This window comes from Lagenorhynchus albirostris, chromosome 13 (genome assembly GCF_949774975.1).
Source record: "Lagenorhynchus albirostris chromosome 13, mLagAlb1.1, whole genome shotgun sequence".
NCBI lineage: Eukaryota > Metazoa > Chordata > Mammalia > Artiodactyla > Delphinidae > Lagenorhynchus > Lagenorhynchus albirostris.
In genome coordinates this window covers 29,283,228-29,309,378 of record NC_083107.1, presented here as the reverse complement: position 1 = coordinate 29,309,378, position 26,151 = coordinate 29,283,228, and the positions used below count along the sequence as shown (strand labels likewise).

At 46.7% G+C, this 26,151-nt stretch overlaps 1 protein-coding gene across 1 annotated transcript; it reads right to left on the bottom strand.

The window, feature by feature from the left end:
- Window positions 1–6,936: 6,936 nt before the first annotated feature.
- On the bottom strand, window positions 6,937–21,509 carry FIGLA (folliculogenesis specific bHLH transcription factor). Its single transcript, XM_060169721.1, has 4 exons — window positions 21,309–21,509; window positions 18,532–18,684; window positions 16,729–16,950; window positions 6,937–6,972 (listed from the first exon to the last, which is right to left on the bottom strand). Exons 1-4 carry the CDS (start codon window positions 21,507–21,509, stop codon window positions 6,937–6,939), a joined length of 612 nt encoding a protein of 203 aa, XP_060025704.1.
- Window positions 21,510–26,151: the final 4,642 nt, after the last annotated feature.

Sequence of the window (26,151 nt, the reverse complement as noted above, 5' to 3'; positions counted from 1 at the left end):
AGTGATCTCTTGCTTATTAAGTAGTGTATTGTTTAGCCTCCATGTGTTTGTATTTTTTACAGATTTTTTCCTGTAATTGATATCTAGTCTCATAGTGTTGTGGTCGGAAAAGATACTTGATACGATTTCAATTTTCTTAAATTTACCAAGGCTTGATTTGTGACCCAAGGCATGATCTATCCTGGAGAATGTTCCATGAGCACTTGCGAAGTATGTGTATTCTGTTGTTTTTTGGATGGAATGTCCTATAAATATCAATTAAGTCCATCTTGTTCAATGTATCTTTTAAAGCCTGTGTTTCCTTATTTATTTTCACTTTGGATGATCTGTCCATTGGTGAAAGTGGGGTATTAAAGTCCCCTACTATGATTGTGTTACTGTCGATTTTCCTTTTTATGGCTGTTAGTATTTGCCTTATGTATTGAGGTGCTCCTCTCTTGGGTGCATAAATATTTACAATTGTTATATCTTCTTCTTGGATTGATCCCTTGATCATTATGTAGTGTCCTTCTTTGTCTCTTGTAATAATCTTTGTTTTAAAGTCTATTTTGTCTGATATGAGAATTTCTACTCCAGCTTTCTTTTGATTTCCATTTGTGTGGAATATCTTTTTCTGTCCCCTCACTTTCAGTCTGTATGTGTTACACTATGTATTTTTTAAAATGTGGTGACAGGGCAAGTACAGCTTCCAGAAAATCCTCTGGTCACCACCCCCAACCAGATCATAGCCCCTCTGCTCCCTCGAGATTCTCGGGTACCACAGTCCCATGAAAATCACCAGACCCCACCACAGTGTTGCTGCAGAATCAGAATCCCTGGAGGTGGGCCCAGGAACCCATATTTTTAACAAGCATTCCTAGGAATTCCTTTGCACACTAACATATAAGAAATGCCACTGTATGCAAGCTACTACTGACATAGAAAAGGAGAAAATGCCCACCACAACAACCCTAGGACACCTGGCAGTCATTTCATTTCAGATGCCAGAGTAAATTTTGTCTTTCTGCTCTAGCTCCCCCAGCCCTCCAACCCCTGGTCTCTACCCATCCTTCCCACTCAGAGCTCCTCATCCATTCCCACTTCATCTTCAGAATCAGAGTCCATAAGTTCTCTCCCCATTCTCCCGTCAAAAGCCACTAGAATTACAAGTATCTCAGCCACCAGGACCCGAGGTCTGTCTGGCCAGAACCAGGAAATGATATGTTTATGGAGACACTTCAGGCAACTGTGCACTACTGGTGCCGAGTGATAATATGTGGGAAGTTGGAAATTCCTTCTCTGGAGCCCTGAAATCACAGGTATGGTAGGCCCTTTTCTGAACTAGAACCCAAAACGGGAATAGAGAATTTTTGTTTAGTCCAGAAATAGCAGGTTTCATAAATCCCCTTGGTCATCACCATCGCTCAAAAATTTCTCTTCCTGGTGTGTTAGTAAGCTTTCTCAGACTAATAATAGCAAACTCTTTTGGGCTCCTGCCATTGTTCTGAGAGCTTTACATGCATTTTACTCATTTAATCCTCACAAGAACTCTATGTGGTGGAAATAGTATTACCCTATTTAATAGATGAAGAGACTGAGGCACAGAGAGGTTAAGTAACTCTCCCAAGGTTGCACAGATAGTGGGTGGCCAAGACAGGATGCAAACTTAAGCACCATGGCTCCAGAGCTGAGCTCTAACTACTACGTCGCCCCTGCCCTCTCAGAGGGGAAAAAAATTTGATTTTAAAAAGCAGAACTAGTACAAAACACTGATAAAGTCCATAAGGCTGATACATTCTCCTTTGCCCCCACCAGAAAAAAGAAAAAACCGATTCTGCTTTGATTTTGCTCTTCTAGCCATCACAGAATCTTAAAAAAAAAAAAAAAAATCCCTCCAGCTTCTCCCAGATGCCATCTGAATGTGACGAGTGCTGGGAAGAGCTGTGCCATTCTATGGCTTTAGGAATTATTCAAATGTCAGATGGGAAACAAGACTTCATTGTATTAATTTCCATATTAATAGCCTATATGGAATTTTAGTTGAAGTTCCAGAAGTTCTCACTCAATTCCAAATTCCCTTTGAAATCCAACAGAAGGAACTAGAACTAGCTGGCTCCATCAAACATCATCAGAATTCAAAGTTCTCACTTGCAGAAAGCTCGAGTTGCCTGGCCCTTGACAAGGGACAGAAGAGCATAGGAGACTCCACGTCAGACCCAGAAAATCACATTTGGCTAGCCTCCAATAGCCAGATAAAATTAGACTTTCTGTTAGGCGGTAAAATTATTTCTAATCTCCAAGCCTCTTGACAAAAATGTTTCCAGTCGGCAATAACTTGTAAGGAGAGACACCTGCAGTGTCTAACACCTGCAGTGTCTAACAGATCTATGTGGCAAGGAACTGAGGGTGATATCTGGCCAAAAACCAGCTAGAAACTGAGGCCATCAGTCCAGAAGTCCTAGAGGAAATGAATTCTGCAGACAACCACATAAGCTTGGAAGCAGATCCTTCCCCAGCCAAGCCTTCAGCTGAGACCCCAGCCTAGACTGACACCTTGATTTCTGCCTTGAGAGAGACCTTGAAGCAGAGGACCCAGCTAAGCCATGCCCAAGCGTGACTTCTGACCCACAGAAACTGTGATATAATAAATGTGTTGTTTTAAGTTGCAAAGTTTGGGGTCATTTGTTGCTCAGCAATAGATAACTAACACAGGGCCTTAGCACTCTCCAGGGCCAGACATTCTTATCAACGGCCTTCCCCAGGGCATGCTGGAGGTGCTGGAGGAATTGACACCCCAGGGAATCGGCTCTCAACCTATGACCATCAGGAGTTAGTGGGTAAAGAGCCCGGCTCCCTCCTCTGTAAGCGTGGGGAGGACCCCCTGAGGTGTGTTGTGCATATTTTCCCAGGGGGCCCCAGCAGGACTGAGCCCCAGCTGCCCACAGCATCACCTGCTCAGCATGCATCTTTCATTGTCTGGCTCTTCTTACCTATATCATTTTCCCACTCCCCTATTGGTATTTCCTGGAATTGCCTCCCAGATAAACTATAAATTATGGCCTCATTTATGGAAATCAAATTTAAGACAGGAGAGAGCAGGGAAGACAGGGCTTTCAAAGCAAGACCAAGGGTAAATTCGAAGTCTAGATCTCCTGAAGACACCACTCTCCCAACAAGTAAAAGGTCAGCCAACCCCATGGCTGAGGCCTGCCATGGAAAGAGAATGAAACTTGGGTCCAGGGCCTGGGACTCCAGTCTTGGTCCCATGGACTGTGCGGCCTCAGTAAAGACTCTGACCCCCGGGTCCAGCTGTAAAGTGAGGGTAACAGCGCTTGCTCTCTGTTATGGGCTGACTTGAGCCCCCCAACCCAAATTCCTATGTTGAAATCCTAACCCCTAGTACCTCAGCATATGACTGACTGTATTTGGAGTTAGGGTCTTCACAGAGACAATGAGGTAAATTAATAAGACAATTAAGAGCTTAAAAAACTAGGTCATGTGAGTAAGTCCTAATGCAATAGGATGCTGCCTTTTTAAGAAGAGGAAATGTGGATACAGACTGACACAGGGAGAAGACAGCCGTCTACAGCCAAGGAGAGAGGCATCAAGAAAGCGATCCTGCTGACCTCCATCTCTTGATCTCAGATACATTTCTGTGCTTCAAGCCCCCCAGTCTGTGGTATTTGGTTATGGCAGCCCTGGAAAATGAATAGTCTCCTACCACCCAGGGTTGTCATGGAGACCGAATGGGACAACAAGTGAAAGTACTTACAGTCTTATTATTGATGCCAAAAGCTCAGCCTCTGTGCACTGGTGCTGAGTCAAATCTCAGCGGCAGAGTTTTGCATGAAGTAGAAAATAATAGCTTTATTGCTTTGCCAGGCAAAGGGGGACACAGTGGGCTCGTGCCCCTCCAAAACTATGTGTCCCAACCCAGGAGGATCTAGTGAGGAGTTTTATAGCAGTAGTTCAAGGGTGGGGTTGCTGACAAGATTAGGGTATGTGCAGGGCCTGCACTCCTCTAATCTGGTCTCAGGTAATCTTCCTGATGAGCTTCTCTGGTTCCTTTGATCTGGCCTCAGGTGGTCTTCTCTGGTATGAAGAATGCTGACATCTTCCATTTGTTGGGTTTTAATTCTATAAAGAGTTTAAAGATATTGTTATGTGTATCCCTTGAGGTGGAACCAGGACCCTGCCCCAAGGCTGCACTATTGTTTCTTAGCTGCTCCTCCCCTGTCTCTGCATCCCCTCCCTTCCTGGATGACCAGCTGTTCTGAGTTTGCCCTTTGGAACTCAGGGAAGGTCCTGGAGGCTGGAGTCTGTTCCCTACAAGAAACGGGGAACGCGGAAAGGCTTCCGTGCCCAGGAGCCCCACAGGGTCCTGCTCAGTTTCATTATCACTGATTAAAATGAGGCCACCAGCAACGGTAACCCCACCCACATGAGGGAAGAACCACACAGGGCAGGGAGGCAGTACACACGATTGGTGTGGAGAGGCCCCAGACTCCAGAGGCAAGGCAATCCTTGTTATAAAGTGGCAAAGAACTTGGCTAAATTGTGTATTAGTGTTTTGTCAAAGGTAGAACTTGAGAGGAATGACCTTGGATATTTAGCAGAGGAGACTTTTAGGCAAAATATTGAAGGTGCACCCTGGGTCCTCCTTACTGCTGACAGCAAAATGCAAGAGGTGAGAGATAAATTAAAGGAAGAACTGTTAAACGAAAAGGAACCAGAACTTAGACATTTAGAAAATTCTCAGCCTATCTCTATTGCAAAAGGCGAGAAAGCTTGCTCTGAAGAGAGCACTAAGGGTGTGGCTGAACAACCGTTTGATAAAGAGATCACGGGTGCACCGCATAGACTTAATCAGCTATCTCAACGGAGGCTGGGAAGAGAGGTGGGATTAAGAGCAGCAAAGACACCGCCAATATGAACCAAAGGGGAAAGATAAAGCAGGACAGAATGAAGGAAGGTTGTCAGGACAAGAGCACAGAGCTATTCAGTGGCAAACACGCACTGTTCTTCAAGGAAAGGGAAGAATGAGCCACAGGCGATTCAGAGAGCATCTGGGCTGCCACTCTGAGCGCAGGCCCAGGGGGCAAGTCTGTTTCCTGTTCGTTTCAGAGGGCAGGGCCACTGCAGAGAGCTGTGTGGGGTTATGCTGCCATCCCAGTGGACCTGGAAGGTGGGACGCGGAGCCAAATAGGATTATTCTGAAACCTTAAAATATAATGGAATTTGCCTTGCTAAGTTCAGGGCTTGCTTGGGACCCATCACCACTTTCTTCCAATTTCTCCCTTTTGGAATGGGAATGTCTATCCTGTGCCTGTTCACCACTATAGTTTGGAAGCACATAACTTGTCTGGTTTCACAGGTTCAGAGCTGGAGAGGAATCTTGCCTCAGGATGAATCATACCTCGAGTATTACCCAAAAGTGCTTTAGATGATATTTAGATGAGCCTTTGGACTTTAGAGTTGATGCTGGAGTGAGGTAAGACTTTTGGGGCTGTTTGAATGGAATGAATGTATTTTGCATGTGATAAGGGCATGAATTTGGGGAGTAAGGGGTGGAATGCTATGGACTGAACTCTGTTCCCCCAAAATTCATGCACTGAAGCCCTCACTGTGACTGTATTCAACGATAGGGCTTTTAGGAGGCCATTAAGGTTAAATGAAGTCGTAAGGGTGGGGCCTTAATCCAATAGGATTGGTGTTCTTATAAGAAGAGGAAGAGAGGCCAGAGTTTGCTCCCTCTCTCCACCATGTGAGGACACAGAGAGAAGGCAGCTGTCGGCAAGCCAGGAAAAGTAAACGAAACCCTTCAGGCCTTGATCTTGGACTTCCCAGCTTCCAGAACTGTGAGAAGTTTCTGTTAAGCCACCAAGTCTGTGGTCTAGGTTATGGCAGCCTAAGTGGACTCCACACTCTCTATGCCTCAGTTTCTCCATCTGTAAAGCAAGGATCGTTGTGCCTATCTTGCAGGACTGTTATGAGAACAAATTAACATATGTAAAGTATGGAGAAGAGGCCCATTTATTAAGCGCTAGGTCTTGGTGAGCAGTCGTTATGACGACGGCTGTCTGTGCTCAAGCTGCTTGAGCTTGCCCGAAAGTGCCATATGGCCCTAGCTGGGTGCATGAAATTGAGAAAGTAGAGTCAAGTAAATTTGTGACAGGCAAGGCCATTTAAAGGGTAATTGTTAAACTCTGAATTATGACAATTTTTTTTTTTAAAGAGACTCTAAAACTTTCAAGACTGCATTTATTTGTCTGTAGAAGATAGCCCTGGGCCAGCCTTTTCACTTTGCATACTTGAGGGAACCTGAAACAGAAGAGAGCCCATCGTAAATGGCTAACAGACAGTTTAAAAACAAACAAAAAATTAGTTAGTAATCAAAGATGTTTACATTTAAAGATACCATTTTTTGCCCATTACAATTCTATCATTTTAATAGATCTCATCGTTGGCAAGGATATGAAGGGCTTGGCACTCTTACATAGCTGGTAGTATTATAAACTGGAACCAAGTGGGACTTCCCTGGTGGCGCAGTGATTAAGAATCCGCCTGCCAATGCAGGGGACAACGGGTTCGAGCCTTGGTCTGGGAAGATCCCACATGCTGTGGAGCAACTAAGCCCGTGCGCCAAAACTACTGATCCTGCGCTCTAGAGCCCGCAAGCCGCAGCTACTGAGCCCGCGTGCCACAACTACTGAGGCTGCGCTCTAGAGCCTGTGAGCCACAATTACTGAAGCCCACACGCCTACAGCCCGTGCTCCGCAACAAGAGAAGCCACCGCAATGAGAATCCTGTGCACCGCAACGAAGAGTAGCCCCTGCTTGCTGCAACTAGAGAAAGCCCGCACACAGCAACAAAGACCCAGTGCAGCCAAAAATAAATAATTAAGTAAATAAATTTATGTAAAAAAAAAAAAAATTGGCACCAAGTCACAGATTGTACCTACCTGTGACTCAGTTCTACTTCTGGGAATCTATCCTAAAAACAAAATGAAATACAAAAAAGAGCTAAACACATCAGGTTGAGAACAAACAACTGAAAACAAATGTCCAACAATTAGAAAACTGTCCCATTTAATGAACCATTAAAACTTGTTATAAAGACTATATAATAACCTCCAAACATGCCAATGATAGAATAAGAAAACAACATACAATGTTATACACCTTATGATAATTTCTTAATTCAGTTGTAGGAAAAAATTTTGCCAGCATAGTAGTAGATTTCTATCTGTGGCTTTTTTAAGATGGTAAGATCACCCTGTGGCTTCTCAATTTTCTGAAATCTCAACTTAAATCCATGAGCTAAAAAAATAAAGTCACTCAAATCCTGGTCAGGCACTTCAGAAATGGAAACCTGGATGTATATTAATATGAAATACTGCAAGCAAATGCTTTAATTTAGCTTTAAAAAACATTTATTTACTTCCTAGTCCACTCATTTACATTTCAAGGGTGAGCTCTGTTAGAATGAAAGACCATTAAAAGGTTTAACACTATTTCCCCACATCTCCCAGGCCCAACCCTTTGTCCACGCACTGGATGTTGGGCCAGTTACTTAACTTCATTCCTTAGTTTCCTGACATGTAAAATGGGCATAACTGTTTGTACGTCACAGGACAGTTATGAAAATTAAATAGGTTATTACGTATAAACTGCCAGGAATAGTGCCTGGCACAAAGTAAGTATCAATATCTATTGTTTCTGATCTTGAACAAGTCTTTTCACAATACATGTCATCAAGCTTTCTTTTTTTTGAGTTCAAATTTAGCTTTAGAAGTTTTATTTAAAAATTTTAAAACTTCTTACACAACCAGAATGTTCTAAACCTAGAAGACAATTCATGTATTGCTGTGTTTACCTAGAAGGTTAAAGGATAATTTCATCTTATCAGCCTACAGTCCAGTGTATTACAGATTGTTGTCTTAGTTTCTTTTCTTTTTTTAAGTTAGCTGGGAAATTCCAGGATTGTAATATTTAAGTATCGGAATACAAAAACTTGAAGTTTATGGATGTTGTCTTATTCTCACAGTTCACTTAAAAATGTTGGCCTCATCTAAGTCAAGGAGTTGAAGGCCCAAGAAGAAGGGCGTCTGAGGAATAGACACCCAGCCTGCAGTTCAGCAACTTTAATAAGGTGGGTGTAACTCCTGCTGTTGGTTGTGTAGCTGGATAATCTGACATACTATCCAGTGTACCCTTCCCTCCACCCACTGAGTCAAGGCTGGGGGGTGGAGTGACGGGGCGGGAAGGGATGGATAGATACCGACCAGAAGTCCTCAGAGTTCATTTCCAAGCTTAACAACAGTCTGAAAAGCAAGACTCTCATTTGAAAGAGGCCAACTTTGTTAAAAGGGAGAGCTCCGGTGGGCAGAGCTCAGATGGCTGTTCATGGGGTGTCACAGTGCAGGGAGGAGGCAAGATATGCCAGCGGAAAGCCTACCACAACCGAGACGGAGATGAGATTGAAACAGCGGGAGGTGGTTCCTCAGGGAGGACGGACCAGTGTGTAGAAGCTGCCTGACCCCTGGGAAGGGTCCTGTACTGTGCCATCCCGGCCTTGACCAGGGGACGGGGGAGAGTTCCAAAGGTAAGAGAACCCAGGAAAGGCAAAGTAGAGTCTGAGGAAAGCAAGGATCAGTACCCACTTCTCAGGATATGGTCTCTCAGAGGAGCTGGTGAGCACTGGCTGAGGGACATCCTTAGGAACATGGGCCTGAGGGCAGCCGTACAGCCCATCTGGGGCGGGAAGGCTGGGGATACGAGAAGAGGCCTGGGTTCTGCATGGCGTGGCTTAGACAAGAGAAGCCACAGGGGGGCCATGGACACCCACAGTGGATGTCAGCTCAACCACACCCAAGATCAGGGGCCAGAGAACTAGCTGGGCCACAGGTGGGGCAACACACGAGGCTCCCACCACAGCCTCTGGAGTGTACACGCTCCTCATGGTACCAGAGGAGGGGCAGAGGGAGGAGGGAGATCACTTAGGAGGCAAAGGAGCCCCCACACGGAATATTCTGAACGCTGAACTGACTCGGCTTTACTCAAAGAAGACAGGCCTTCACGGGGCAAGATAAAGAGTTCTCCCGCCATCTGCGTCATAAGGGGTTCTCAAGAACAAGTGGAGAACAGTGTAGAAAGTAAAGTGGCATTTCTTCCCGTCTAAACTGTGCTCTCATTGTTAATACTGCTCCAGTGTGTGAAAGTCCAGCCAGGACCCGGAGATCAGAATCCAGCCTTGTGGCCACAGCCGCACTGCCTCCCGTCTGGAGGGAAAGCCACACAGATGATCTTACAGCGAGTGAAGCTCGTTCTGAGCAGGGCTTCGGCCACAAAGCCCCATGTGGTCTGCCTCCTCTCCTGGGGACCTGGCCCAGATAGCATGATGCAGGGGGACTCTGCCCCTCGGTGCCTCTCGCCTCAGAGCAACCCCAATGAGGCAGGTGCCCCAGGCCTGTCTTCTACACCAGAGGCACTGGAAGGACGACTCCTGGAGGGAAAAATCTTCCAAAAAGGAAGAGAGCGATCCAAAGAGGACCAGAAGAGTTCTGAACAATAATTGAGTCGTATTTCTAATCCCCTTACCCTCCCACTAAAAGATCTACCTTTAATACTGTGTCTTTGGCGTACATTTTATCCCTGATCTGCTCTGGATAGCCCCGGAATTAGAACAGGGGAGAAGGTGGCAGGTGGGAGGATACACTGACCTCCCTCAGGGGCAGGTTTATGTGGTCCGAGCATTTGGTGGTTTTCTGCTGACCCAAAGGAGCTGTCTGTCTCCAGGGAGGTCCCACAGCACATCAGAGAAGTCCTGCCTCTAAGGACCCTCTCAGAGAAGGGTCTTTGAGAGATCCTTCCATCCAATTCTTGCCATTCTCTTCCTTGTTCATGTGGGACCAATGAGATGGAGCTTTCATAAAACTCATATAAATAATCCCTCCAAAAGTCCACAAGAATAGATGAGCACTAACTTCAATTTATTTAATCACCAGACCCATTATGTGTCAGACAAATGGAAATTGCTGGCTTTCTCAAATGATTCTCAGCTCACTGACAGACCCAGGAGCACATACCACATAGAGATCTCCTCAAACACACCAAGCTTCACGTCACACACACTCACATGCATACACACAGGCAAAACCCACTTCCATGACTGATTCAATCTTTTGTCCCCATAGAAAAATCTGAGTTACGACAAAAGAAATCTCCCTCTCTTATTTTCACAAAGAAATAAGGATTTGTCTTCCCTGTAACATTTTCTTCTTACTTGATCAGATTGGGCCTTAAGGGTCTTCCTTGGGTGCTGGTTGGAGCTCTTCCTAAGTAGCTGTAGCCTGGGGAACACTCCACCAGAGGTGGCGTTACTCCAAAGTTAGATGGATCCTGTCCTGCATGCACCACATCTCACCTTCCCAAAGTTCCAGACAGAATGACCAGCATTCATTTCATCAGAGCACCAACCCCTAAACCCCCGAAGTTCAGAAAACAATAACGTCCCAGAGCCAAATGCAACCACTCGTGCAGCCTTTCCTCTGTGCCCAGTGCCCTGGGTCCAGTACGGCAAAATTAAATGCCTACACTGGAGATGCAGCAAGAGGGGGTGGGGACTGACAAACCAAAGAGCACCTACCCCATCAAAAGGGAAGTTCAACTTTTTAAAACTCATCAGAATATGCCCACTAGGCCACAAGTAAATACTGGGGCAGATGAAAGTGATTCCCAAGGATAAGCCTAGACCTACCCCCTGTCCCGCCACACACACACACACACACACACACACACACACACACACACACACGCACGCACGCTCTACTATGGTGGAATTTTTGCTATCACACATAACCACTACCTGGAGGAAACGTGAGATGGAAGACAGAACATAGGTGCTTCAGGGCTTTCTCAGGAAGCTAATAAATTCATCCCAACTAGCCAGACCATCTCATTTCAGAGCTTAAATTGCTATTAGAAGAAATGTCCCCAGTGGTTAATTTCACACACAGATGACCACAGCCTGAAGAGGAGGGGTCGAGGAAATCTACCACCCACCAGGCTTCCTTCTCTCAGAAACTCTTTCCCAGGAACGCTCCCATGACAGGCCAAAATTTAGAAGTGTATAATGGCGGCACACCCAGGTCCCGTAATAGGCACCTACGTTCATACATATAACGCTTTCCAGAGCTCCTCTGGCCCCAGCACAACTGGCATCTCACTTCAACACTGAGGGGGGTCTGTGTCCAGGGACACAGTCTCTACAGGATGACAGGCAACTCTGAGCAAAATTCAGAGCCTTGCATGATGTGAAATGCCCAAGCCATAGCCACGGTGACAAATAGAAGGAATAAACAATGGTGGGTTAGTGAACATCTTGCCACCCAGTAATGTCTCCCAAAAGAACAAAATCCTACACCTTGAAGTCCAATTTTAAACAAGCCTCCCTGGACCTTGACATTAATCCCTATCCCTACCGAGGCCAGATGCATGGCTGGCCCACGTCCTCTCCATCCACGCACACACTTATTTGCTGATTCGGTCCCCAAGTGAACCCGCTCTGGCCCGAGCAGTTCATCTCCCGTCCTGCCATCAGCAGATTCTTATGTGCTTCACTGGGGATTTTGCCTCTCAGGAATGTTGTTGATATTGCACAGCCTTTTCTGACCACACCCCCAAGTCCCTCCAAATGCCCATCTCTACCAGCACCAGATTCCACTCCTCAGAGATCCTCTCCAAGAGCAGGAAGAAGGGTGCCATTCCTGCAAACTGAAGCTGGAGGGGACCTGCCTCCCAAATCCTGAGCCCCTCTGTATATGAGCATTTCAGTCCAATGAGCCACATCGGCTGTCCCCAGGTCTCCAGTTAGGGTATCTGGGCAGATCCTGAAACCCTATGTAGTTGCCCTTCAAATAAATGGGAATGACCCCTTAATGACGATTGTTTGGCACATAGAGACCAGTCTGAGCTTTGTTTCCTTGGCCCCTTTATCTTGATCCATCCTAGAGAGGGTTATCATGGAGGGGCAGCCTGCCATGGGTGTTGTTATGGGCTGAACTGTGGTCCCCAAAATACAATGGAAGTCCTAACCCCAGTACCTGTGACTGTATTTGGAGTTAGGACCCTTAAAGAGGTGATTAAGTTAAAATGAGGCCATTAGGGTGGGCCCTAATCCAATCTGACTGGTGTCCTTATAAGAGGAGGAAATTTGGACACATAGAGGAGAGACACCAGGGCAAGCACACACCCAGGAAAGGCCATCTGCAAGCCAAGGAGAGAGGCCTCAGAAGAAACCAAACTTGCCAACACCTTGATGTTAGACTTCCAGCCTCCAGAACTGTGAGAAATAAATTTCTGCTGTTTAAGCCACTCAGTCTGTGTACTTTGTTACGGCAGCTCTAACAAAACAACTACAGGTACTAAAGCCCAAGAGGGGTAAGGAGAACAGCCATGCAGGGAGGAGATGGTATGGAGATGGGAGGTGAGTTACCCACTGGATGTCCTTGAGGAAAGTGATTCCAAGGCTGGAAAAGTACAAGATGCTCGAGCTTGGACCATCTTCTGCCAGAAAGGAAGTGATCAAAGAATGATGGTGACATTCAAGTGGAAAGGCAGCCCACTTACAAGGGCCATCACTGGCCACAAGGAGGACAGTTTGAGTAACAAAATAAGTCATGATATTATATGATGATGTAATAATCCACTGAATGGAAAACCACATGTCTATAGTATTAAAAAGTTAATATAGAAACAACCAAAATGTTCTACAATAATCATTAAACTGTGGCACATCCATCCCATGAACTAATACTCGCCAATAAAAAGGCAGAACAGACTACTGACACAATAACTTGGATGATTTAAAGCACATTGTGAAAAATAAATAAAGCACATTGTGCTGAGTTTAAAAAGGCCAGTCTCTAAAGGTTATGCACTGTATGATTCCACTTATACAAAATTCTCAAAATGATAAATTAGAGAGATGGAGACCAGATTAGTGGTTGCAGGGGTTAGGGAGAGTGGAGGAGTAGGGGCAGTGGGTGGGTGTGACTATAAAGGGTAGCATGTGGGACAGCTTTATGGTGATGGTTCCACAAAACTACATATGCGATCAAATGACATGGAGGGCTTCCCTGGTGGCGCAGTGGTTGGGAGTCCGCCTGCCGATGCAGGAGACGTGGGCTCGTGCCCCGGTCCGGGACGATCCCACATGCCGTGGAACGGCTGGGCCCGTGAGCCATGGCCACTGAGCCTGCACGTCCGGAGCCTGTGCTCCGCAACGGGAGAGGCCACAACAGTGAGAGGCCCACGTACCGCAAAAAAATAAAATAAAATAAAAATGACATGGAACTATACACACATAATACCAATATCGACTTTCTGGTTTTGATATTGTACTATAGTTACATAAGATGCAGCCATGGGGGGAAACTGAGTTAAAGGCAATAGGGGACTTCTCTGTTGCAAAATAAAAAGTTTAATAGAATGTTTGATGGGCCTTCCCTGGTGGTCCAGTGGCTAAGACTCAGCACTCCCAATGCAGGGGACCTGGGTTCAATCCCTGTTCAGGGAACTAGATCCCACATGACGCAACTAAAAGATCCCCCATGCCGCAACTAAGACCAGGCCCAGCCAAATAAATAAATATTTTAAAAATAAAACAATAGATATCACTTTAAGAAAAAAAATAGAATGTTTGATGAATAATGAGATTTCTAGATAATTTCAAAGCACCTTCGCACAAAATACAGATTAATTACAAAAGAAAAGGGCTAACTTTAAAGTGGAAAGGCCTGGAAGTCACTACGTTAAGCACATGATCAAAGTGAATATCCTTACTAATGGGACAAATCCAAATCTGCCCCCCTTTGACAGGGTGCAATGAGTAGAAAACCACAGCACTTCCATATTGCTGCCAAAGATGCGTATCTGAATCTAATCAGGAGGAAATAGACAAGCCTGGATCAAGAAACATTCTACAAAACAACCGGCCTGTAATCTTCAGATGTGCCCAGGTCATAAAAATTACCTAAAGACCAAGGAATTTTTCCAGGTAAAAGGAGGCAAAAGGCAAGGGACAACTAAACGCAATGCATGATTCTTAACTGGGTCCTTTTGCTAGAAAGGACATTTCAAGACTGTTGGTGCTACTTGAATGGGGCCTGAGGATTACATGACTGTAATGCCACATAATCTCCTGGTTTAATGGCTGCACTGTGGTCATACAGGTGAACGTCCCCATTTCCCATTTGAAGGAAATGCATGCTGACATCATTAGGGGTGATGGCCATCAGGTTGGCAAATTACTCTCAAATGGATCAGGGAAAAAGTTCTTTGTACTATACTTGCAACTTTTCTTAAGTTGATTTTTTTCAGAATAAATGTTCTTAATTTTTTAAATGAATGATCTGAATGTCAGAGAATGAGAAACCCCTGACAAGACTGATGAAATCCTAAAATCCTCCTGCAAAAACTGTCACTCTACCTTCAGGCTTTGGAAGTCACACTTGACAGAAGTTACACACATACGTAAAAAATCTCAAATACGTGATTCTCTATTCATTCTAAGAATTAGCACACTCTTCCAATTAACACCTTAGACGTGGTTAGCTAAAAGACTAAAAATTGAGTGTTGTGTTCCCTTTTTAAAACATTTCCAGCCAGAACTTTCCTGTTTCCTACTAGAAAATGATGGTCCCCACTTTAAATCAAGTTACCATAAGTTGGCAAATTCAATGATCAATTATCCTTGGAAAAGCAGGACTTCCGTTGTACATCCTTGGCGCTGGTACAGGCCTGCTCTGTACCAGGCCCAAGGGGACTGGCTGGAAGGACTAGCCAGGCACCTCACTGTGAGAATGACATGGTGATGCCTACCTGACAGGGACCAGTGAGGATTAAGTGCAAGCAAGATTCTTGCCTTAATATCTAACACACTAAAACCACCTTTGGGGAAGCATTACCATTACTAACTTAGACAGTCAGGTTCAAGGTTCAGTTCACTCTTCTCCTTTTCAGTTTCACTCTTTGTTCTCAGTCATTCCCTGTCAGCTCATGTAATAGAATAGGAATTCTGTATCCTAAGAGTCGACTGGAGAGGGAAGTTTTAAATCTCAAGTGGCCAGAACTGGAAAATCTAGACTGAGCATGTGCACAAGTGGGATCCTTAGAAAACAGTAATCAACTCGGAAACGAGACCAGCCAGTCAGCAGAGAGCCTGTAAGACCTCAGACCACAGCGGAGCATTGGTAAGAGCCAAGTGAGAAAACCCAGACCACTTGTTGCAAACAGAATGACAGTGCCTGGGGCCCATTGTTGACTGCTCACCAATCAATACTGACTGCTTCAGAAAGAGAAAAGCAAGTACTGTATGCTAACACATATATATGGGATCTAAAAAAAAAAGTCATGAAGAACCTAGGGGCAGGACGGGAATAAAGACGCAGACCTACTAGAGAATGGACTTGAGGATATGGGGAGGGGGGAGGGTAAGCTGTGACAAAGTGAGAGAGTGGCGTGGACATATATACACTACCAAACGTAAAATAGATAGCTAGTGGGAAGCAGCCGCATAGCACAGGGAGATCAGCTCGGTGCTTTGTGACCACCTAGAGGGGTAGGATAGGGAGGGTGGGAGGGAGAGAGACACAAGAGGGAAGAGATATGGGGATATATGTAGAGCTGGTTCACTTTGCTATAAAGCTGAAACTAACACACAATTGTAAAGCAATTATACTCCAATAAAGATGTTAAAAAATAAATACTGATTGCTCATGGCGTGGCAAGCAGACTTAATAAAGTCCAAGTGAACACTGACATGCCAGGTACTATGCTAGACACTCTGCTGACATGATGTCATTTGAACCTCACAGTTACCTTATGTAGGTACAATTATCATTCCCATTCTACAGATGGGGAAACTGACGGTTAGAAAATTTTAGCAGCTCACTCAAGGTCACACCGCAAACAAGTGGTAAAACCAGGGTTTGAATGTCAGCATTCTGTCTCCAGAGCCTGCACTCAACTGATCTTCTAAACCGCCTCCCACCACCACCCATCATTTGTTACTCCACGGCCCCCACTGTTCCTTATACCACGCTGAGCAACTTGCTTAGTTCCAGACTCCTGCAAGCCTTTCTTGTTTCAGCAGCAATCGTGTTGGAGGATGGAACAAGGCGTCTTGCTTGTGTAACACTGAGACACAGCCAGAGCAAAACGTCCACTTTCTAGACTTGGAGAAGCAGACTCCTCCATGCAATGGCTTCCTTAGTTTGGCAAGGTAATAAGTGATAATGTTACAATAAACTCCTTTGTTATTACTTAGAAAACTCTGTCTTCCAACAAGGCCAACTTAAAAACAAATGCGCGTGTGTGAGTGCGCATGTGTGTGAGTGAGCGTGTGTGTACATGGGATCACCATGCAGCTTTATGGAGGGCAAGCTACTTCTTTTTCTGGAGACCTCAGAATCCGGAAAACCTTTTGATGTATTAATTAGGGTCGTAAAAAATTAAGCTTAGGTCCCTATTGGGTGATTTTGGAGGAGTTGCCTTCCCCTTGAGCAGCTTTCCAATTAACTTGGGAACATAATAACACACCTTTCAAACTAGCAAACTCACCTCCCCACCTAGGTGCTTTCACACAATGATCTTGTTTCAATCATGTTTTAACATGGAAAATATCTCATGCCCAAGGGATGCATTATGAGTTTTTGGACATCAACATGACTAAGAAGAAATACTTCACCAGACTCCTGGCTGGAGAGATAACTCCCATTGTAGACATCGCCCCCTGGCGACAAGTGTGTGCCGACTCACCATTGCTGCCATCTGCCCAGGACCCTTCCTCCTCATTCTTCAAGCCCACAGCACAACCGGCGTGTGGTATATTTCTCGATAGCTCTCTAGCCAAGGACATACGTGGTTCAGAAGTATTGTTGCTACAGTTCTGATGATCTGGGTCTTGTTTCTAGAAACCATATTTAGTTGTCAAACAGTATGACAGATTTTAAAGATTTAAATCAATATATTTCAAAGTTCTAATGTACGAAATTGTATTTAAGTAATGAGGGCAATGCTTAAGTTATTATGGAAAGAAAATCATTGCTCAACAGACTGTATTTTGTTCTACTATAACCTTAAAATGTTGTGTGATTGGCAACTGCATTAAAAAGACTATAGCATGGGACAGATTCTATGTTTTATAATGAATGCAGCACAAAACAAAGCACTTCTTCTAGACAATTCACATGCAAGAAAAAACTAAGGCAGCCACCCGCACCTGTCCAGGTATTACGACCATGCCACAACCCAGCCATCCAGTTTGGCCAGTAGGACAATCCATTCCCACCACTGCAAAATGTATCCTCCCAGTAGTCACGTAATTAGGACTAGCAGACAAGAGGAAGAAACTAAAAAGTACCATTATACACGTGGCTATTTCTGCCCTAAGTTCCTAGAACGAATATGTTTCTCTTCTCTCTACTATCTGTCCTCTTTTGTCCCTAAACAGGATCACATAGCTAATTAGAAAAGGCCTTCATGGATCTAACAACTGTTGTTCTTCCATCCTTTGGATTCTTCTCTCCAGGCTCAGACTTCCAAGTTGAATAAACTTGAAGTCTGCCACTTCTCTCTGCTTGGATTTCAGATATTTACCAACCACATACCCTCAACGCACAGCAAGGTGACTTCCAGCCACCCCTGGCCCCCCTGTCCCCCCTGCAGCTTCTCAAGCAACTTCCCATGCTCAGATTCCCCAGATGCCCCCTCCCTGATTGTAGGACCCCATCTTGCTTCTCCACCTGCCCCTCTCTGATGGCTCCTCCTTTAGCGCTCATTTCTAAGGCCTCTTCTCTCTTCATAGTTTACCTCCTCTGACGACTAACCCATTTTCAAGCCTTCTGCATTTGCCTCTCCATAGAATGAGCCCATGAAACCAGCCCACACCTTCCACTGCCTAATGGACACCCCTGAGCTATGTGCCCCAGTAATGGTGGTGACATCATGGTGCCTCACAGTTTACAAAGCAGGTTCACTTGTGTCGTCCCACTGGATGGTCACAAAACCCCATGAGATCAGCATCACCAGGAAATCAATGAGCTCTCCGGCAGGGTTGCCCCTCAGGGAGGGCCTCTCCCAAGGGACATCCCTCTTCCTTTCTGTGTCCTGCCTGAGGTGCGTCCTGCTGGAGGAAAGCGCTGCCGTAGAGAGGGTTTAAGGAAACTCCTCTCATGCCCCTGCTGTCAAAGTCCCAGTAAAGGCTAAGCAGTTCGGAGCTAGATGCCCTGGACAGCAACAGGAGGTAGGGATACAGATGGCCAGGAACTTGGCTCCAAAGCTTGCACAGACCTAGATTCAGACTCCAGTTCTGACATTTCTTAGCTGTGTGGACTTTACCTGTATTTTGGCATCTTCTTCAGTAAAACCAGGATCATAAGTAGGTCAAAGGACTGTATAAACTAACTAGAACGGACACATCAATTGTCTGGCACCTAGACAGGGCTCAATAAACGGTGGGTATCGCTGTTCTAACTTCTTAAACCTTTACCTCAGAGTCTTTGGCTCCTTCCAAAACATCACTGAGAACTTGTATGTATTCAGCTGCACCTTTGAGGATATCAACTTTGCTAGGCTTCCTGCTTTGGGGAAGAAATGGCACCAGCGTCTTCAGTTTGGCAAAACCACGGTTGAGATTTTTTATCTGGAAAGCAAAAAGGCACAGTGACACACAGGAAGCTAACTTGTAAGGCATCCCCCCAAACCATGGAAGGCGGTTGTGAGGGCTCGTTTCCACAGCTCTCTTGTCCGGGCAGGGAATCTAGGCAGGCACGTGCCGAAGAGCCATCGCTCCACTGGCAGTACACTTCCTGGCAAGGGGAGAGGGAGGGGCCTGAACCTGGCAGCAGGGATGGATGGACTGGGAGGCGTGTCTAGGTCCACACAGACCTCCTTCTCTTCCTCTGAGAGCATCCCCACTGCAAGGTAGAGGCGGGCTGGGTAGTGCTTAAAAGCTCTGAGTCAGTACATCAGGATTTAAAACCCAACTCTACCATTTAGCTTTACAAAACTGTGTAGGATACTTCATATCACCAAGCCTTAGTCTGTGTACCTGCAAAGTGGAAAATACTCCCCTTGTTGTGGTGTAGCTTTTTTTGTGGTGATTAAGTGACATAAGTACACACCAAGCACCCCCTCCTGGCACACAGAAGGTCTTCAATAAGTTGTACCAACGATAATGAATAAACTGTACAAACACTCGTCTGTTCAGGTACTGTGCCAGCAACTCTCCAACCTCCTTCCCAGCGGAGTTGATGATACAGAGTCCAGAGAGTCTGCGCGTTGGCAAGACTTGAAAAGTAGAATGAAGAGCCTTTTTTCCTTCATCTCCAGGGTCTAATTCCTTGGCTCTGAAGGCCTAGAATTCTGATGATCAACCCGCCGCTGGAGGACACAGGGCCTCGAAGAACCGGTTCCCACTACACCATGAAGCCAATATACTCACTCACTTATATTGAGAGCTCCCTCCTACCCCGCATCAAAGTGGGCAAAGGACATAGTCAGCCCATTCACAGCAGAATACAGTGAATGTATTTCACAAGTTTACTGGTCATAATGTATTTCATAAGTTTATTGGTCATAAGTTTCAATAAACTTATGAAAATATTAAACTTTAATAATCAAAGAACTACAAATTAAAACAGAAATTAGATACCATTTTTCATGTACCAAGCTGGTAACATTTTTGTTCTGATTATCATACCCAGCATAGGGGATGGAAAAAGGGAACAGTCCTATAGCCTGCAAAAGGGGATAAAAATTAATAAACTTTTCTAGAAAGCAATTGGGCAACCTGTATCAAAAGTCACAAGATTGTTTATATCCCAGTAATTCCACTTCTACTGTTTTGCTCTACAGCAATTATCAGACATGGGCATAGATCTATGTACCAGTAAAAAGCTGCAAAAAATCATATATGCCCAACACTAGGAGACTAGATAAGTAACAGTCCATTTATATGTTGGACTATGCAGTCAAAAGCTGCTCTGCTTAGAATATGAGGAAATGCTTTTGATAACGTTAAGAGAAAAAAATACAAAGATATGTACTAAATCATAGCAACTTTGTAAGATTATGAATACGCACGAATATAAGTAGAAAAAAGACTAGGAGGATATACACAAGAATGATAGTTCATGGTAGTTATATTTGCATTGTGGGTGTTTCCATTCCCTATTTAGTCATTTCTCTGTCTTCCAGGTGTACTAATTTCATCATTATAAAGAAAACTAAGGTCATTAGTTTTAAAATAGTAGGTAACACCAGGACCCATTCTCTGCAGAAAGCAATTCCTTCCTGGTGGGGAAAGCCCAACTTAAAATGCAAAATATCGGATCAGAATCTTGTTTGAGAGCCACATCAACACATCAGATCACAACTTTCCCTTAAGTCTTCTACACCTGCTTGGTCCTTTCTCCTCACGCCCGTACCCAAACAAAGCTCCGAGCTGATTGACTGGGGCTACGTTTCTAAAGGGCCCAGGAGTGTGCAGGAACAGCCCCCAGCAGAACTTCCTCCTCAAGTCCCAGGCCGGAATGTGCGCGCACCCTCTTCCAGCGTTCGCCCTTCCCTCTCTCGGTAGCCTATGCAGCAGCCCGACCCAAAGACTGCAAAGGGCGGAAAGGAGACGGAACCTCACAAGTTTGGGGCCCGAGTTTAGTTAGTAATACTAAAAGCTACCAGTAGATGGCGCTCCAACTCCGCCCGAGGGACCATCCCCGCGGGTGAACCCGCGTACCCGCCAGAGTGGGAAAGATCCACTTTCTGTCCCCCGCCAGAGGGTTGAGCGGGAGTCTGGGTGCACAGCCAGGCTTTGTTTAAATTCTTTGTTTAAAGTAAGGAAAAGAGTAACTTCCATTAGGCTCCCTGTGCCTCGCCCTATTTGTGCTTGGAGGCAGAGCGCTGGGAAAAGGGGACCCCAAGCACCCACCCAGCGCAGGAGGTAGTGAGACGCAAGCGCACTGCCGCCTCTGAGGGTTCAAAGCGCCTGCCAGGGGGAGACGTTTCTGAAGTGGTAAGCGGCCCCCTCGGCCTTTCCCAGACCCGCTTCCCGCACCGGTCCAGGTGGGTCGCAGGTGAGGCGCCATCCCGGCGCGGGTGGAGGCGAACACGAGCGGCCCTCGGGAGGTCGAAGTCGCCCCGGGCCCCCGGGCGGGGAGTGGGCGCCCTGGGCCCCCGAAGGTGTCCGAAATGGGTGGCGGGTCTGGGGGGAGCCGGGAGGAAGGCGGCCGGGTCTCGGGACAGGGACCTCGCGGGGCCGGCGCTCACCCGCTCGCGCTCCTTGGCGTTGGCCACGCGCCGCCGCTCCAGCACCAACTGCAGGTCCTCCGTGGACGAGTAGCCGCCCGACGGCAGCCGCTTGAGCCGGCAGACGGCGGCCAACTGGGGCAACGGCCCGAACTGCTCCCGCAGCACGTCTTCCAGCACCTCGGCCGGTGGGGCCCTCAGGAGCGCCGGCGCGGCGTCCATGGCGGCGCGCGGGGGCGGGAGGCCGGGCCTTCCCGCGCGGGTACCTGGGCCACGCGGGGTCGGGGGCGGCGGCGGTCCGGCCACCTGCCCCCATTCCCCTGCGCGCCTGCGTACCTGCCCCGCCCGCTCTGGGGAAACCGCTCCGGGACGCTCGGTTCAATAAGCCCCACAGGTGATTTCCGTGGAGCCTGGATTACAGCGCTGCCTCGCAAATCGGCTGCACACTGGAGTCACCTGGGGAGTTTTAAAAAATTCACCTGCTCGGGTACCAGTCCCCCACATTCTGACGCAACCAATCTGAGTTGGGACCTGAGCGTCTGGACATGTGTACACACGTGTAGGCAAATATACATACGAACATATATACGTTTACCAGAAAAAAAATTGATGGATAGGGGCTTCCCTGGTGGCGCAGTGGTTGAGAGTCCGCCTGCCGATGCAGGCGACACGGGTTCGTGCCCCGGTCCGGGAAGATCCCACATGCCACGGAGCAGCTAGGCCCGTGAGCCAAGGCCGCTGAGCCTGCGCGTCCGGAGCCTGTGCTCCGCGATGGGAGAGGCCACAACAGTGAGAGGCCCACGTGCCGCAAAAAAAAAAAAAAAAAAAAAAAAAATTGATGGATACACACAAAACGTTTTTCAATTTCATTTTGAAATAAATAAAAGTTGCAAGAGCAGAAACAAAAAGGTCCTATATCCCCTTCACCTAGATTTCCCACTTAACTTTTTTCACATGTGCTCCACCACTACCTTTCTCTCTCTGTGTATTCCCGTTTTCATTTTTCTTTTTCTAAAGCTTTTCCTTAGTCTTGTCCTGTCTTCATGGCTTTGACAGTTTCAGAGAGTAGAAGCCTTTCAGTGTGGAGGATGTCCCTCAACCTGGGTCTGTCCAGTGTTTCCTCATGTCCAGACCCAGGTCCTGCCCTCTTGGAAAGATGCTGAGCTTTTCTCAGTGCCTCACATCAGGAGGCGTGATGTTGACCTGTCCCACCGCTGGCAATGTTAACTTTGATCACCCAGTCAAGGTGGTGTCTGCCAGGTTCCTTCACCATAAATTGACATTTTTTCCCTCTTAATTGATAAATACTTTGTGAGGAGATATCCTTAGCATCCATTACTGACTCCTGCCTGAATTAACCGCCACTCTGATAACAGACAAATGGTCAGCATTCTCTTTGAGGAAGAGCTCTCCCTTCTCCCCAGTAAGTGTTTCATTTTGTGTTATGTCAGCCTGAGCTCATGAATTTCTATTTTATTCAATAAGATGTAATTCATTCATATCATTTATTTTAATGCTCATATTGTCCCAGATTTGGCCTGTGGGAGCCCCTTCAAACTGGCTCCTCTGTCCTTTTGACATGACCCCTTCACTGTTTGAGCACTTACTTACTTGTGCCAAAAAGACAACATGTTCCAGGCTCATCCCGAATTCTCCTAGCCCCTGCCCTGAAATGGGTCAATTCTCCTTTTAGTGGAAGATAGGATTTAGAAACCAAGTTTGGATGTTCATTCCTTTGGGGATGTCATTACTTCTAGGCTCTTTTTGCAGACAGGAAATAGATGTATGCATGCACAGAAGCACACGCACACATACAGCTGTATCTATCTCTATATAGATGGACAGATATATTTAAAAAGCATGAGTTCACACTAATACCTCCAGTTCCAATCCAATACCTCAGGTTTCTCTCTAGTTTCCCCCTTTCCCCCTTAATTCCCTTCTTCAACAGTGAGAAACTTCACTCTGGTTACTTATTTGCTCGGTTCCCACATAGAACTAATTTCCTAGCCACATCAGCCACCTCCTCAGCCCCATCTCCATGGCAACTGCCTTCAAGGGCAGGGTGAGGGGAAAAGAAGAGGACACACCAAATGCTTAACCGGGGTTCCCCTGAGCAGTGGGCCTGGGAATGGGGAGCTTTGATCTGTGAATCCCATCTTCTGTGTTGCTTGCATTTTCATAGCATGAAATTACTTTTATAATTTTTAAAATATATTTTTTAAAGAAGGAAAATTATGTGCTCTGAGTTCATTTGGTGCTGTCTGCTGACAGGCAGAGAGAAGGTAGCAAGAGCCAGGTGTGTGGGGATGAAGCTTAAAATGGAGACGGTGGGCTTCCCTGGTGGCGCAGTGGTTGAGAATCCACCTGCCAATGCAGGGGACACAGGTTTGAGCCCTGGTGTGGGAAGATCCCACATGCCACGGAGCAACTAGGCCCGTGAGCCACAACTACTGAGCCTGTGCGTCTGGAGCCTGTGCCCCGCAACAAGAGAGGCCACGACAGTGAAAGGCCCGCGCACCGCGATGAAGAGAGACCCCTGCTTGCCGCAACTAGAGAAAGCCCTCGCACAGAAACGAAGACTCAACACAGCCAAAAATAAATAAATAAATAAATAAATTTATTTATTTTTTAAAAAAATGGAGATGGTTTACCCCTTTACTTAACTTTCCTTGGGCGTCAACAAGAACATCACCGACATTATTTTATTGCCGAAAGCTCGAGTGGGCAAGCTGGTGTGCATCAGGAACCCAGTGTGAGAAACCCAGACTTTATTCTTTCAGACCTGCTCCCCTCCATCAACTCCAACTATCATTTTCTGGCCCCTTGGCTGTTTGATTCCTCAACTGAGCCATCTGTTCTGAGGGAGAGCAATTACATACACCAGTCTGAGCAGAGGGGCCGACACCTTTCCATCACACAATAATGCAATGGCCTGATGAACAAAAAGTTTATTTCTCTCGCCTCTAACAGTGTGAGACGTGGAGGTCAGTAGTGCATCTCTGCCCCTCATGGTCACTCAGGGATTGAGATTCCTTCCAAATCATTGCTCCTTCATCATCGCCCCTGGGGGTCATTTCCCAAAATGGAGCTGTCCCGTTTGAGGCCTCTGCCGTGGCTGGTGTCCGGCAGGGATCACCTTCACAGCAGCAAAGTCCTCAGGCCACTTGCACCAGTCAAGGTCCAGAAAACTCTTCTAGGGTCAGAAACTCTTCTGGGTATTTCAAGCAGATGCCAAGGGGTTTATAAAGGTGCTTACACAATCAGTGGGAGGGCGGGAGAAGCAGGAGGGGCTCTGAGTCCAAGGACACACCTCCAAAGCAGCAGCCAGGCAGCAGGGAGCCCCTGCCCCTGCAGCTGCCAATCAAGCCTCCGAAGCTGGGGGAGGGGCCCAGGAGACTGCTGCAGAGAAACTCCAATTTCCCATGCCCTGGCATGTCCACAGGAAACAGGTGGTAGGACAGGGAGGGGCGCTCTGCCTCACTTCCACGCTGGTAATCTCACACACCTGTTTCTAACTAAATCTTTTTTTTAATAAATTTATTTAGTTAGTTATTTTTGGCTACTCTGGGTCTTCGTTGCTGCGCATGGGCTCTTCTCTTGTTGCAGCGAGCGGGGGCTACTCTTTGTTGTGGTGCACGGGCTTCTCATTGCGGTGTCTTCTCTTGTTGCGGAGCACAGGCTCTAGGCCTGCAGGCTTCAGTAGTTGTGGCACATGGGCTCAGTATTGTGGCTCGCCGACTCTGGAGCGCAGGCTCAGTAGTTGTGGTGCACGGGCTTAGTTGCTCCGCGGCATGTGGGATCTCCCTGGACGAGGGCTCAAACCTGTGTCCCCTGCGGGCAGGCAGATGCTTAACCACTGAGCCACCAGGGAAGCCCTAACTAAATCATCTTAACTGGCATCCAGAGCCATGGGTACAAGGGGTTCTGGGAAATGGCGCTTCGGCCTTCCTGCCTCTGCGATGCAGAAAGGCACCCTGGAGAAGGGAGTGAGGACAGTCTGGTCCACATTATCTTCCACCCCGAGACAGAGAAATTGCCCCAGCACGTTCACCTCATCAGTCTTTGCCTATCCGTTACCCTGGGACCCAGCTGAGAAGAACACCCCCTCCTGCTGATGGAAACACCCATCGTGGGTGCTTGGAAGCCTCTACCACACCAGCCAGATCGTGGCTCAGACACAGTTCCCTTAATCTCCTTAAGTCAGTCAAGACATGAGAGAGCGGTGAAAACCAGCTTTAGTAAGAGAAGGCAAAGAATGACATTTTGCAAGGATCAAAAACTCTAAAGGGACATGTTTGCACTGCCCAGAATGCCTATCCAAGTCAATCTGGCAATTTCATATTAGTATTCATTTTCCCATAATGTGTATTATTATTATCACATATTATTTATTACATACGATATACTACTCTACCTCACCACATTCTTGGGACTTAGACTTTACTCCGATGTACAAGTGGGAAAGTTAATGCCAGAGAAGCTGAGTACCTAGCGAAGGTCATGCTGCTGGTCAGTGGCAGAGCTGAGCCTAGAACTCAGGCTTGCCGTCTCCGTGGCAGTCCTTTTTCCTCGAGGTCTGAGCGGCCCCCATCCCAAGGGCTCTGGGCCAGCCCTGTGCCTCCGGTTAGCCTGGTACCCCAGCACCCGGGCCCTGCTCCTGTCCCAAGGTCCTGCTCCCTGTGCCCCACACCTCACCTCCCTTGAGCTCCTCCTCCACCCCCTGGGCATGAGCTGGGGTTAACTTCTTGGCCACATCTTCAGCAGAGGTAACAGCGGGTCAGAAGTGCTTTTCCACCAACAGCGGAGAAGAGGAACAGACCCACAGGCTGTGTCCCCAGGAAGCTGCTTTAAGGTCATTTCC